This window comes from Panthera leo, chromosome B4, assembly GCF_018350215.1.
Source record: "Panthera leo isolate Ple1 chromosome B4, P.leo_Ple1_pat1.1, whole genome shotgun sequence".
Classification (NCBI taxonomy): domain Eukaryota; kingdom Metazoa; phylum Chordata; class Mammalia; order Carnivora; family Felidae; genus Panthera; species Panthera leo.
In genome coordinates this window covers 59667736-59680728 of record NC_056685.1, presented here as the reverse complement: position 1 = coordinate 59680728, position 12993 = coordinate 59667736, and the positions used below count along the sequence as shown (strand labels likewise).

General features: G+C 38.5%; 1 protein-coding gene across 2 annotated transcripts in view; it reads left to right on the top strand.

Annotated features, from left to right (window-relative positions):
- The window catches only part of ITPR2 (inositol 1,4,5-trisphosphate receptor type 2), a 485618-nt gene that overhangs the window by 114872 nt on the left and 357753 nt on the right, over positions 1-12993 (top strand). For both annotated transcript variants that reach the window (XM_042946117.1, XM_042946116.1), the window contains exon 10: positions 10353-10397. In XM_042946117.1, the coding sequence (XP_042802051.1) occupies positions 10353-10397 (45 nt within the window). The remainder of the gene's footprint in view (positions 1-10352; positions 10398-12993) is intronic.

Sequence of the window (12993 nt, the reverse complement as noted above, 5' to 3'; positions counted from 1 at the left end):
GAAGACATTTTTAGGACATTGGAAGCAATGGAAAAAATGGTAATCCATGGAATGTTAGGGGTTAAGGAGTAGGATTCTGGCTTTGGAGAACTGGCGATGTCATTCACCAATTTAGGGAACATGGGAAGGGGTGCAGTGTTGATGAGGAAAATAATCCATTCACTTTTGACTATGTCTAATTGGAAGTGCTGTGAAGTATACAGGTGAAAATGCCTGATAGGGACAGTGTTCACATCTTCTGGAAGTTTGGGGACTGGTGCGCCTGGAGAAGTAGATGTAGTCATCGTCAGCCTGGGTGTGATCATCAGGGAGTATGAGGAGAGTGAGGAGATGTTTGAAGGCGGAACTGTGGGGAATGCCAGTTTTTAAAGGATGGACAGCAGATTGGGAGCCTGAGAAGTCAAGGAAGCAACTGGAAGGTCAAATAGGCTGAATCACAATGTCAAGCAAGGGAAGATAGGCTTTCAAGAAGGAGGGAGTGCTACCGAAAAGGTCAGGAACAAAATGTATTTACAGCATTTGGCAAGAACACAGTCATCTGTGGTTGAGAGCATTTTCGATGGAGACCGGAATCCGGGGTGGGGGGTTTGGGGAGAGGAATGACAAGGGAGCCAGGACGCGGAAGGAAAGGTGAACTGAGTTTTCGTATCATGGCCATGCAGGAGAAGCAGTAATAAAGGGAAAGCAAGTCCTACTAGACAGGTTTCTAAAGGTCTATTTAAAAAAAATTAGATGAGAAGAGAACTGTTTTTACATTAAAGGGAAGTTCCTATTACAGGAGCAGAATTTGGCAGGGAAAAGGCCCTTTTCTCTCATCCTTTCCATTCTCAACACACATACTGATAATTTGAAATATTACTTTTTAATGTGCTTGAGGCATTTCTGGCAAATTGGATTATGTAATTCTTGAATTGCCTTTGAGTATATGGTGTTTATATTGGCCAGTGTGGCAAAGACAGCCTAGTGTAGTGGGGGAAAAAAATCCCATGTATACTGCTCACAGTCTCTCTGACTTTAAGCAAATATTTGACCTCTCTGAACATTGGTTGCCTTGTGTGTAAAAAAGATGATTGTATATATTTCATGGGATTATTTTGGGATTAAAGAAGATATGGAATGTTTAGCACTTTGCACATAAAATGTATTCAATAAGTATTAAGTCCCTTTCCTTCCATTGAGAAGGAGGGGACAAAAAATGTGGAGTAGCATTGTTTATTATTACTATCACTACTCCTACTATTATTGATTGTAATTTTTTTCCAGAACTGGTATTTCTTTGTAAGTCAGATGACTGAAGGGGGTGAAGTTTAGGGGCTCACCACGGGATGCCTTGAACCTAGAACAGAGTCTAATATTTAATTTATATTTAGTAAACACTAGATAACCTAAAGGATCAATCAGAGAGAGAGAGATTGAAGGTCTGCATCCAATCATTTCACTTTACAGAAGAAGGGACCCAGGCTCTGAGAGGCGATTTACTTTGTCCAAAGTTAAAAAACAAAAAAACAAAAAAACAAAAAACAAGATAATGATGGTCTTTGGGCTCAATGCTAGACTTGCACTGCTTCATCTATACCAGTGGTTCTCACCAGTGGTGATCCTGTCCCCCAGGGCATATTTGGCAATGTCTGGAGACATTTTTATTGTCAGAACTGGTGAGAGGGAGCTACTGGCATCTAGTGGGTAGAGGCTGGGGATGCAGGGAAACATCTTGTAATGCCTAGGATGGCCCCCACCACAAAGAATTATCTGGCCCCAAATGCCAATAGTGCCAATGGTGAGAAGCCTTGACCTATGTCTTACCAACATTACACAGGCATTTATGGACTGCCTACTGGGTGGAAGCACTATTTTGATGTTGTGAAGAAAACAAAGGTTATTAACCGTTGGTCCTTATCATTGTGTGTTTACAGTGTAGAGGAGAATGATATGAATTCAGTCACTGGGACATCTCCTCTGCGTACGCATCTGAGACAACTGATTTTGTGTAATGTTAAAATTATTGATATCCATAGATGACCATGTTAAATCTCACAGGGAGTTTAAAGGGCTGCAACCTTAAATCTAAGCACAAATGAAGAAAAAAAAAGAAAAACCTCAAAATTTTACTTAAACATATACTTCCTAAACATGATATTCTGTTTTAACTTCCAGGGTGGCCAAGTTTTTCAGAAAAATGTCAGTAAGGCGATTGCTTGTATAGAAATGAAGGGGACACTATCCAAAGGAAATTAGACCATTTCATATGCTGAGGCTTCTGTAGTTTAATTATGGAGACAAAGCACATAAACTGCAAGCTGTTTAAGAATAGCAATAAGGGTGCCTGTGTGGCTTAGTTGGTTAAGCGTCCGACTTTGGCCCAGGTCATGATCTCACAGCTTGTGAGTTCGAGCCCAGCGTCAGGCCTTGTGCTGACAGCTTGGAGCCTGGAGCCTGCTTCAGATTCTGTGTCTCCCTCTCTCTCTGCCCCTCCCCAGCTCATGCTTGCATTCTGTCTCTGTCAAAAAATAAATAAACTTAAAAAAAATAAATCAAAAAGAATAGCAATACAAATATAGCGCTATTTTGTTTTGGGTAATTCAAAATTTATTTTTGAGAAATAGCCAATGCTAGAAACTCATGGACAAAATGTGGAACAAAGTATTTAATTGTGAATTAGATAATGAAGCCAATTGTGGCTTTGTCAGATACTGTGTTACAGTACATTTACAGTACCGTATTGTTAGGTCTTCCTGTGATGTCAGTTTCCATGGGGCCAAACAAGAAATAAGGTAACATGAGGGGAAGGAAGGTGAACAGCCATGTATGTTTGCATTTGCATTTAATGCACAGCACAATTATAAGCACACTCATTGACATTTTCCCTAGATCCTTTACTTGTATCAATAAACCCCAATATCTCCTTATTGGTACAGGAGAGTTCACAACCATATCAATGGGGGAGAAGGTAATTTTATCATATTTTGAATGGGATGATATGAGAGCCTCAGTAAATAGTTCCTCCATAGTCAAGGGAGCAATTATAAATCAAGTATCACAATTTCTGATCTGCTGCTTCTCCATTTTCTTTCTTTGGATATTATTAAAGCAACAATGATCCTTTCCAAAACAAGATAGACTGGGTAGTGCAAATAATTATATTTGTTAAAGATTTTGTAATTGCCCTTTCAAAGACAACTAGCTTACTTGTTTGTAGATAGGCCAGACTTCCACCAGATGGCAGTAAACACTTATTTCCTGACTATACAACTGACTTTGGATTTAATTAATTAGTTAAAAACTTAGTACTCTAGAACCTGTCCATCATCATAGAACCTTATGAATCTCAGGGCTATAGTTTTAAATATCCCTATGTTTAGTTTGCCATCAACTGTATCAGCCACAGTTTATGAAAAGGGCCTGGTTTGTATGTTTGTGTGTGTAGGCATATATATAAATAAGGACAGTAGAAGAATATATATACGAGACCCTATACACACACACATAACTGTTATATGTCGAAATGTAAATCATGCCTGGCATATGTTAGCATCCAATAAAGATTATTTTTCCCTTCTTTTCTTTTCTAGACTTGTCAGTCAGAATTATAGGTTGTCTCTGAAAAGCCAGTCATTGGAAAGAAGAAGATAGATAATTATTTAAAAATACACAAGTGATGATTTTAATGTTACATATAATAAAAGTTGATCAAAACACATTTCATCATAAAACAAGTAACCTTTTTGTTTTAAGAAAATGAACGTGTATTAGAAGTGTTGTGTCCAGTTGGTGTTGTGTTCCATGGAAAGTTGTGGTTGTCTTTCACTTGATTGTGGTACCATCGTGGCTTTCACTGCCCATGTGTTTATGATAGTTCTGTGTCTCTCTCTCTTTCTCTGCCACTTTTCTATTCTGACTTGTGTCATGCTTTGCTTGACTTCTTTCTAGCCTCTTTGGCCATTTAAAAGAGAGCTCCCTTCAAAGGTTTAGTACTGGGTGTTTTTGTTCTTCATATCCTCTCTCTGTCACTCACTCCCTTGGCTTTAGTGGGCCATGGATTTGATCTCAGTTGTCCCACTGCCATTGAAACTCAATAACTGTATCCAAGATTGAATTGTTTCCCCATAAAACAGTGCAGTTTTCTTAGTTAAGTGTTAGAAACTTGAAAGTGATGACAAACATATTTTTCTCTCTCAGTTTACACATTCAGATTCTACTGACTCTGTCTCTGTAAAATCTTCTGAGTCTGCTTTTTCCTTTCCATTTCAGCATGATTATTTCTGTCAGGGCTTTGCTGCCTCTCACTTGAACCACCGCACTTGGTTACTTTCCCTCTTCCATCCTTTGTCTCCATCTCCTACTAAGCATGGCCAATGAGGATTTTTAATGCATTGTTTCAGCAAACATTTCCCCAGTGATATGCAAAATCTTTCTGAAGATGTGAACCCATTAGCCTATGGTTTAGTGGCCCCATTGGTCTGGGCTGGCTTGGATCCCATCCCTCCTCGTTATGGAAGCAGGAGAGAAGTAACATGCTATAGTAAATAAAGGATGTAGCTTTGGAATCGTCAGACCTCTGCTCCCAGTGACCCTGCCACTCACCAGTGGTGTGACTTTGCACAGAGGACTTCACTTGATGTGCCCCAGGGGGCTCATCTGTAAAGTGGGGGTGAAGAATCCATTCTACTATGATGATTATAAGGGGAAATGAATTAACCTTTAAAAGGATATAAAAAGTATTCCATAAGTGACATTTATCGGTCTTCTCTGAACAAGTCTTATTTTTTACCCATGTGGCGTTATCTTCCCTGCATTTCCTGTATTCTTCACTCCTTTCCTTCTCTGCAAGTTAAATTTCTACCCATCCTTCAAGGCTTATCTCAGATGCTCCCTTCTCCATGAATAATTCTTCAATAAATTTGCCCACCACGGATCCCTCCTTCTTCTGACCTATATTATTTATAAATTATTCATTCTTATCTTATATCTCTTGTCACATTCTATTTTATATTACAGCTAGCTGTATTTATGTCTTATTTTCCCTCTTAGATTGTAAGGTCTTGTGGTCAGGGACCACATTCTTTTTGTCTTTGCTAAAATACCATATGCCACAATGTTTTGCCCATTATAGATATTCTATTAATATTTATTGAACAAACGATTGAATAGCATATTAGATCTCTCTCTCTCCAATGCCAGATTTATAATTTATTTTTTAACATAAGGAAATATTTCCTTTAACCTCCTAAAAGATTCAGGAATCTTCACATGACCATGTCTTTTTTCTTCTTCTTTCTATTAGAAATAATATTTTTTTGGTTCATCCTTAGTCTAATTACTTTAATAATTACTGCTATTATTTCATTTAGAGAAGGAAAGCATCAGTATAACTAAAACATCCATTAAAGCATATATTTATTTGGTCTTCAGTTAATACTGATAAATTTATATAGTCATAGATATATTTGGGTGGCTTCTCCTCCTTTTTCTCTTTCTTCCCCTCTGCTTCCTCCTCTTTCTCCTCATTATTATTATCCTTTAATGAATTTACTGAAGCAATAACTCCATATTAGTTATTGGAGGGACACAAAGATGAGGCAAGATCTAACTGATCTATCACTATCTTTAGTATTGTTGCCACAGACTCGAGTTATAAAATTTAATGACATATAATTAGTATGATTAGGCTTTGGTCATAGACTTTTCTCATTTTACCTATGAGGACCCTGAATTCCAAGGTGGAAAGGTTGGGTGAGTGACCTTTTCTATAAAGCTCATGGGTGTGTCTTCACAGAGCAGAGTCTGAAATTTAGTTCCCAGACTTCCCTTAGGGATTATAACTGGGTGACCCAAAGTGGATGAAAAATGTGAAGACTGAATTTCAGAAAGTCTTTGTGATAGAATATAACTTGTATTTCAGAGGGCATATGTGATTGTGTGTTTCACTTAGGTATGTTACTTCCCGTTCCTGTACACATTTTAGTTAGGCTACATCATGGTTCCAGTATGAATTTCCGTCACAGTGTCTGTGGTGAACTACTGCAATGCTTAATGAATAAAAACTTTGATCACAAGATATATCCATGTTTAAACATGTTGCATATCTTTTGGAAGTAACTTAGTATGTGCATTTTAGTATGCACAGTTTTTTAATTTGAAAAAAAATCTGAATTCTTCAAATTGAAAACAAATTAAAAAATACAAAACAGTGATACTTGGCTAAAACAGCCGGATAAACCCCTCCCGGGCACTATGCTGGAACTGCCATCACCACCAAGTAGAAGTGTGTCTTTTTGTGTTTGATTAATCAGTAGACAGGGGACCAGTTAATTCACTATCTTTTTGGCTTTCTACCTTTCACTCTTGGATTCCAAAAGCAAGAATAATCCCATTTTGGGATTAATTCTTTTATTTGTAATTCAAGGGAATTTAAGGAGCCTGAGAAATGTGTCTCCATAGAAGAAGAAAGTTCAGCCTCAAATCTCCCCAACTGCTGGCCTAGCACTAACAGGCAACTTGTAACTGGATTCCCATTTTCTTACCCCCTCCCCTGCCTCCCACTGTTAGTTCTAAAACTTGAGAGACTGCGGTCATGTGACTCTTGGCTGGCTTCTGCTTTCTATCCATTCCTCTCCCTTGGGCCCTCTCCCCACACTTCCTGATTTGTTTAACCACAGTTTAGTTTTATCTGATCTTAGATTTCATATAAATGGAGTCATATGAGTACTTACAACATACTTACAACATTTTTAAGAATATATAATTGACATCACTTATATTAGTTTACATGTACAACACAATGATTGGTATATGTATACATCGTGAAATGATTACCACAGTTAAGTCTAGAAAACATCCATCACCATACGTAATTATAAAAATTTTTTTTTCTTGGATGAGAGCTTTTAAGATCTATTCTCTTGGCAACTTTCAAATATGTAATACAGTCTTGTTAACTATAGTCGCCATGGTAGGCATTATATCCTCACGACTTACTTTCTTGTAAGTGGCTTTTGTACCTTTTGACAGCCTTCACCCATTTCACCCAGTCCCCATGTCCCACCTCTGGCAACCCACCAATCTGTTCTCTATGTATGAACTCAGTTGGTTTTAGATTCCACATGTAAGTGAGATCTTATGGTATTTACTTTCTGTGACTTATTTCAATGTTGTCAAGGCCCATCCCTATCGTTGCAAATGACAGGATTTCATTCCTTTTTATAGCTGAGCAGTATCCCATTGCATATATATTTTTGAGATCCATCCTTGTTGTTATATCTGTAGCTCATCACGTTTATTGCTGAGTAGTACTCCATTGTTTGAATATTCCACCGTTTATTTATCCATTCTCCTATTATATGGTAAGTATTTTTGTCTAAACCTAATTTCTGGCCATCTTTTATGTCCCTACTGTTGTTTTATGTTTTGTCTCCCCTGCTCATTGTCCTCAAATGAATGTGTCAGGTGTTTTAGTTGATTTTCGTGGGGTATGGTAACCTCTATATACACAGTTTGTCAGCCGAGCAAAACTTTATTTTGTATTATCTTTGATTATTGCTTGTGTATTCTGTTAATTTTCTCTTTCCCTTTTCAGGACGCTGGTTATCTGTTAATTGATATGCCCTTCTCTGGTCCTCCATGGCTATTTTCTTTTTCCTAATTTTTAATTCTTTATATCTTTCCTCTGTATTGAGAGATGCCTGTTTATTTTTTTTTATCCCTCATTTACTATAGCATTTTTATTGCTGTCAACATGGAGTTTAATTTTGTATTCACTTTTCATTTTTAGTGAAATCTTTCTTAATTTCTTTTTATAATTCTTTATATTTAATATTATTATTTATGTAATTAATTCTGTGTTATATTTTAGCTTGTTGTGTAGTTTGTTGTCTTTACATAGAGGAAATGTTTACTTATGCTTTCTTGAATATGCCAAACCATTTCCTGAAAATTTATTTTGCATTATACCATAGAAAATATTCAGAAAGGCTCTGTAAAAAGAATTTCCCCTTCTAACATGCTTTTTAATCAGTCCCATGTTGTTGTTTTTTTTCCTTCCTTCCTTTTTATCCTCAGCAAGTGGACTCTGTGCAGAGCCAGATGGATTGAGTAGATGGTCTTTTTATTCTATTTTTTATTTATTTTATTTTTGCTTTAATTTTAATTTTATTTTATTTTAAGTTTATTTATTTTTGAGAGAGAGAGAGAGAGCATGCATGAGTGGGGAGGGGCAGAGAGAGAGAGAGAGAGAGAGAGAGAGGATCCCAAGCAGGCTCTGTGCTGTCAGCCTGGAGCTCAATGTGGGGCTTGAACTCACGAACTGTGAGATTATGACCTGAGCTGAAACCAAGAGTGGGATGCTTAACCAACTGGACCATTCAGGTGCCCCTTTTCATTTTATTAAAAAAATATCTTTTTAAATTTTTATTCATTTTTGAGAGACAGAGAGAGAAGGAGGCGGGGAGAGAGAGCACGAGCTGGGGAGGGGCAGAGAGAGAGGGAGATGAAGAATCTGAAGCAGGCTCCAGGCTCTGAGCTGTCGGCACAGCTGTGAGATCATGACCTGAGCCGAAGTCGGATGCTCAACCGACTGCATCACCCAGGTGCCCCTATTCTATTTTTGAAAATTCTCAATCCTTTTTCAGTCTTCAGCTGAAGGACCGACTGAAGGACACACTGCAGTGCGGGTCTCAGGCCCAGCAGATGGCGACTCTGTGTCCCTGGTTTCTCCTGCACTTGCTTCTCTCTCCTATTCTCTGCTATTTCTACAGTGTTAGGCAGTGTGATTCCCACATACAAAGCCACAGTCCTTTCTCTTCTCTTTCTTCGGGCAGTGCTTCTCAGAAAGCCCTCTGCTATCATCTGTTCCCTTGACTTTCTGCCCATTTGTTTTCTGAGCTTTGTTGCATCTAGATGGTCATGGAAAGACAGAGGTAGTGGGACAGTGGATGGGAGTCTGGGGAGACCAGTCTCCGCTCAGTCTAACAATGGCTCCTCAGCGGTAGACACTTCTATGTAGGTTTTTGGTGGGCAAACACTTGGGGTCTCTGAGTGGATGGACAAACAGTGGGAACCACAGCATGTATCTTACTTGTGTTCACAAGGCTGTTAGCTTGAAGCGAGGTTGAAGAATGCCAGGAGATAAAAACTGGAGAGGTATCTGCTTCTCCTCCAGCATCGACTGTTTTGTAATTACTGGCAATTCATGGTAGATTTGGGTTTAGGTTGTTTTTCAGTCTTCGTTTTTGATGGGATTGAGATTTTTTGCTTTGCTTTGCTTTCTTCTTGATCTTTTTCAGCACCTTCACTGATATTTGGTACTAAGTACAGAGGACATTCCTCAGAGCCACTAGCCAAGTGTCATTCTGAGAAAGACTCTTGATCTTACATTTTAAATGGTGACTTTATTTTTTTTTAAGTTTTTAAAATTTATTTATTTTGAGAGAGAGAGAGAGAGAGAGAACTGGGTGGGAGGCAGAGAGAGAGAGACAGAGAGAGAGAATCTCAAGCAGGCTCCCTGCCACCAGCACAGAGCCCGACGCGGGTCTCGAACCCATGATCCGTGAGATCATGACCTGAGCTGAGACCAGGAGTCGGCCACTTAAGTGACTGAGCCCCTTAAATGGAGACTTTATGTGGTTACATGTTATATACACTAACATATTCATATTGAAGTGGTTAAAATCGAGTGAACAACTCATTATTTAAATAAAAACACCTTACAAGTCTGTTGTTTTACAAATTATGAGCTGGTTATTTCAGTACAATGCAGACATCCTTTTGGGACTGTGTCATCAGGTGGGAGTCAGGAGGTATGGATTCCAGCCAGCCGGAAATATGTGGATTAACACTCAGCATTTCTAAAACTCATCAACCTCACTGGAATGACCCCTAAACCCCACAATACTCATTCAATAGCCCTCATATCCAACATATATATCTGGTATATGGCTCTTCTTTTGCTTGATTTTCTTATGTATAGAGCACGTGGAGCACGATCTCGGATCATTGTTAAGACTTTCCTTTGGTCTAATTTAAAAAACAGAGTTGTTGGTTAGTGGGAGATTTTGTGGTGGGCAAAATGATCTCTTTTGAAGGCTTCCTCAGAGGGTGTGAGATCGTCAGCTCTCACTTATGCAAAGATGTCAACTGTGCTAATATAAACAAAAGCCATAAACTTGGCATTTTAGCTCATGTCTCCTGCAGCTAGAACTTGAAGGTAATGTTTTAAATTGTAATATTTAGTGATGGTTTCTTTCTTAGGCTTTTTTTAATATTGAGTTTAGTTAAGGATACAATAATGAATTGAAGATCATTGGTCTTGTTAATGTGCTGTTAATAGCAATTCAAAACTGTTTTTTTTTTTTTTTTAGCTTAATCCTGATTATCGAGATGCTCAAAATGAAGGAAAAACTGTGGTGAGTGGAATTGTTTTTTCCCCAACAAATTCCAAAAATATTGTGCATATTTTATATGAACAAATTGAAAAGTTAATAGAAAATTTGAAGACTAGGGATTCTGAGAGATTCTCTGACTAGAGGCTATGAATCACAGATAATAAGTAAAAGATGATGCACTGACATTATAAATAGATGTCTGGTAATAGGTATTTAGGGAGATTTCTGGCAACTTGGAGGCCATTTATGATGGAGCACTGATGGCCATGGGCATCTGGGAGGTATGGTGGGTCTGGGTTTACTTTTCATAAGTGCATAGAAATTAGGAAAGACAAATTGAATTATGGTATGATGATAGTAAAAGGGCACAATGGGACAATCTTTTCTGATTAAAAATAACTTGGGTTCTATTTACGGGGAGAAATTGAGGCATCAAACAACTATATGACTGATTTTTCTGATATTATGAAGCATCCCATTCAAAAAACATCTCAATCTTATTTAAAAGCCAATTTTCATTAAGATATTTATTATTATTCAGCCTGCTTTTTCATCACCGTTGTAAAGAAGATGATGTTACGAGGACAGTAGGACTTAATTCAATAGAAAGTTCTGAAATTCAGGACAATTTGGTGTGATGCAGACAAAACCTGGTTGATGGGCTGGCTAGAAAGGTGTATCTATATACCTATATGTATTTTCAGCAATTTAGCTAGATATTTGGATGTAAAATAGACACAGTGTATAATTTAATTTTCTTAGGAATTTGGCAATCTCTTTTGGAATTGCTAAGAATGATTACTACAGCATTCAAAATTCCACCTTTTGACAGAATGAGTTGAAACGTTTAATCAAAATGACTACTGTCTTTGCACTGGCCCTCAGCTTTATGTTTTATGAGGATACTGATATGAGGAAGGTGAATCAAATCGGAATTTCTGGACCTGAGTCAATCCTGTTTGACTTCTTTCTCCATCTGACTATCAGGTTTACAACAGAAGTGAAACTGAAGTATCAGGTCTTTGGCCCAACGAGTACTTTAATTTGTGTCAAAATGTCCTTAAACATAGAAGTAGGCTTATTAAATGGGTTGGATCATTTATTTATAATTCAATTTTCTCCCCCTGTGTGGATTCTTTTCTCCTTGGTTTTCAAAAGCTGGCCCAGGATTGTTGGGTTCTTCTTTCCCCATGATTTAGAAAACACCATCCATAACCATGTTTAAAAGCTGAGTCTTTGGTTCTTACTATAAGCTGGTCGATGGTCTCTTGCCAATGACTGCCAGGAACACACCAGTTCTTAAATGGGGTTAATTGCACATTGCATTTACATCCAAGGGAACTGTGGGGCCTCTCAGAGGGTGCTAGAAAGAACCTATGGTAGGAATTGGGCTTGTACAAGATGACTTGGGGAGGATTTAAAGAAGTGGGGCTCACTGTGGGTAAGAATGCTGGCAGGAGGAGGAAGTATCTTAATACATTTTTATCTATAGGGAGGGTCGATGAGAGCCAGGCTAACGGTGTGAGTGCTAAAGAAGAAACACTCATTTTAGCTAGGGGAAAGGGATATCGAATCATTTTTATGGCTTGGACAACATTGACATGTTGTCAGTATTCAGATATGATTATGGAGCAGTGTTGTTTTGACGCGATCCATCCCGGGCATGGAGCGGCCTTGTCTGATGTTGGTGTTCTGTGAAATCGTTCACGTTCGCAGGAGGACACCGTGGCCTGGCTGTGAGAGTCAGGGTGCCCTTGGCAGCACTGAGCCTGCCCGATCACACCAGGCCAGCTGTCGGATGTCAGGAGTTGCCTTTCTCTTTCTCAAGGTCTTTTTTTATGAGATTCTATGTGACTTCTTCAGCCAAGGGAGTTCTGTTTCTAGCACCACGGTTAACCTGTACGGCCTTGGACATGTAAGATAGCCTTCCTGAGACTCCATTTCCCACCTGACTAATGGGATGAGGATGCTTGCCCTACATACGTCACCTCTGTGCCGTGAGGTTAAAATTCAATCAGATAAAGGGAAACCTTTTGAATAAAAGATATTTGTAGGCTAAAAATGTACGTTGTTTCGATTAAAAGGGCATTGCATCAAACTTCGAATTGTGCAATTGAATTACATCTCTTTCAGCTTATCTCCTTTCAGCTACATGCTGTTTGGTGATGCTTCTGATGCTTCTGGGCAGGGCTGAGTGGGAGAGAGAGAGAGTATGAGTGATAGAGTATGAAAGTTTATGGAGCAGCACAGAAAATATAGGTAATGAATCCATGGTGAAGTTTGCTGTTTGCGCCCATCAAGCTTTTAGTTAGACTTCGTAGATTTGTTTCCTTCTATATTCTGAGATACAAGTTCTTCATTCACCTCTGAAGGTGAGAAAGAGTACTTTTCTGTGAAGCAGTTGCTACCAGCAGCACTTTAATTGCATCTGGCACAGGTGGGTCTGCTTTGCTGTGGAAGTTTACGACTGGATCTCATCTGCCATCTCAGAGAGATGTCCAACTGGAGACATTTGATTTCATCTTTCTTCTATCCTTAATCCCTAGCTTGAAAGTAAATAAAACTGAAGATATGGAACACTAAAGCTAACAATATGGCTTCTCATGTTATAGACCAT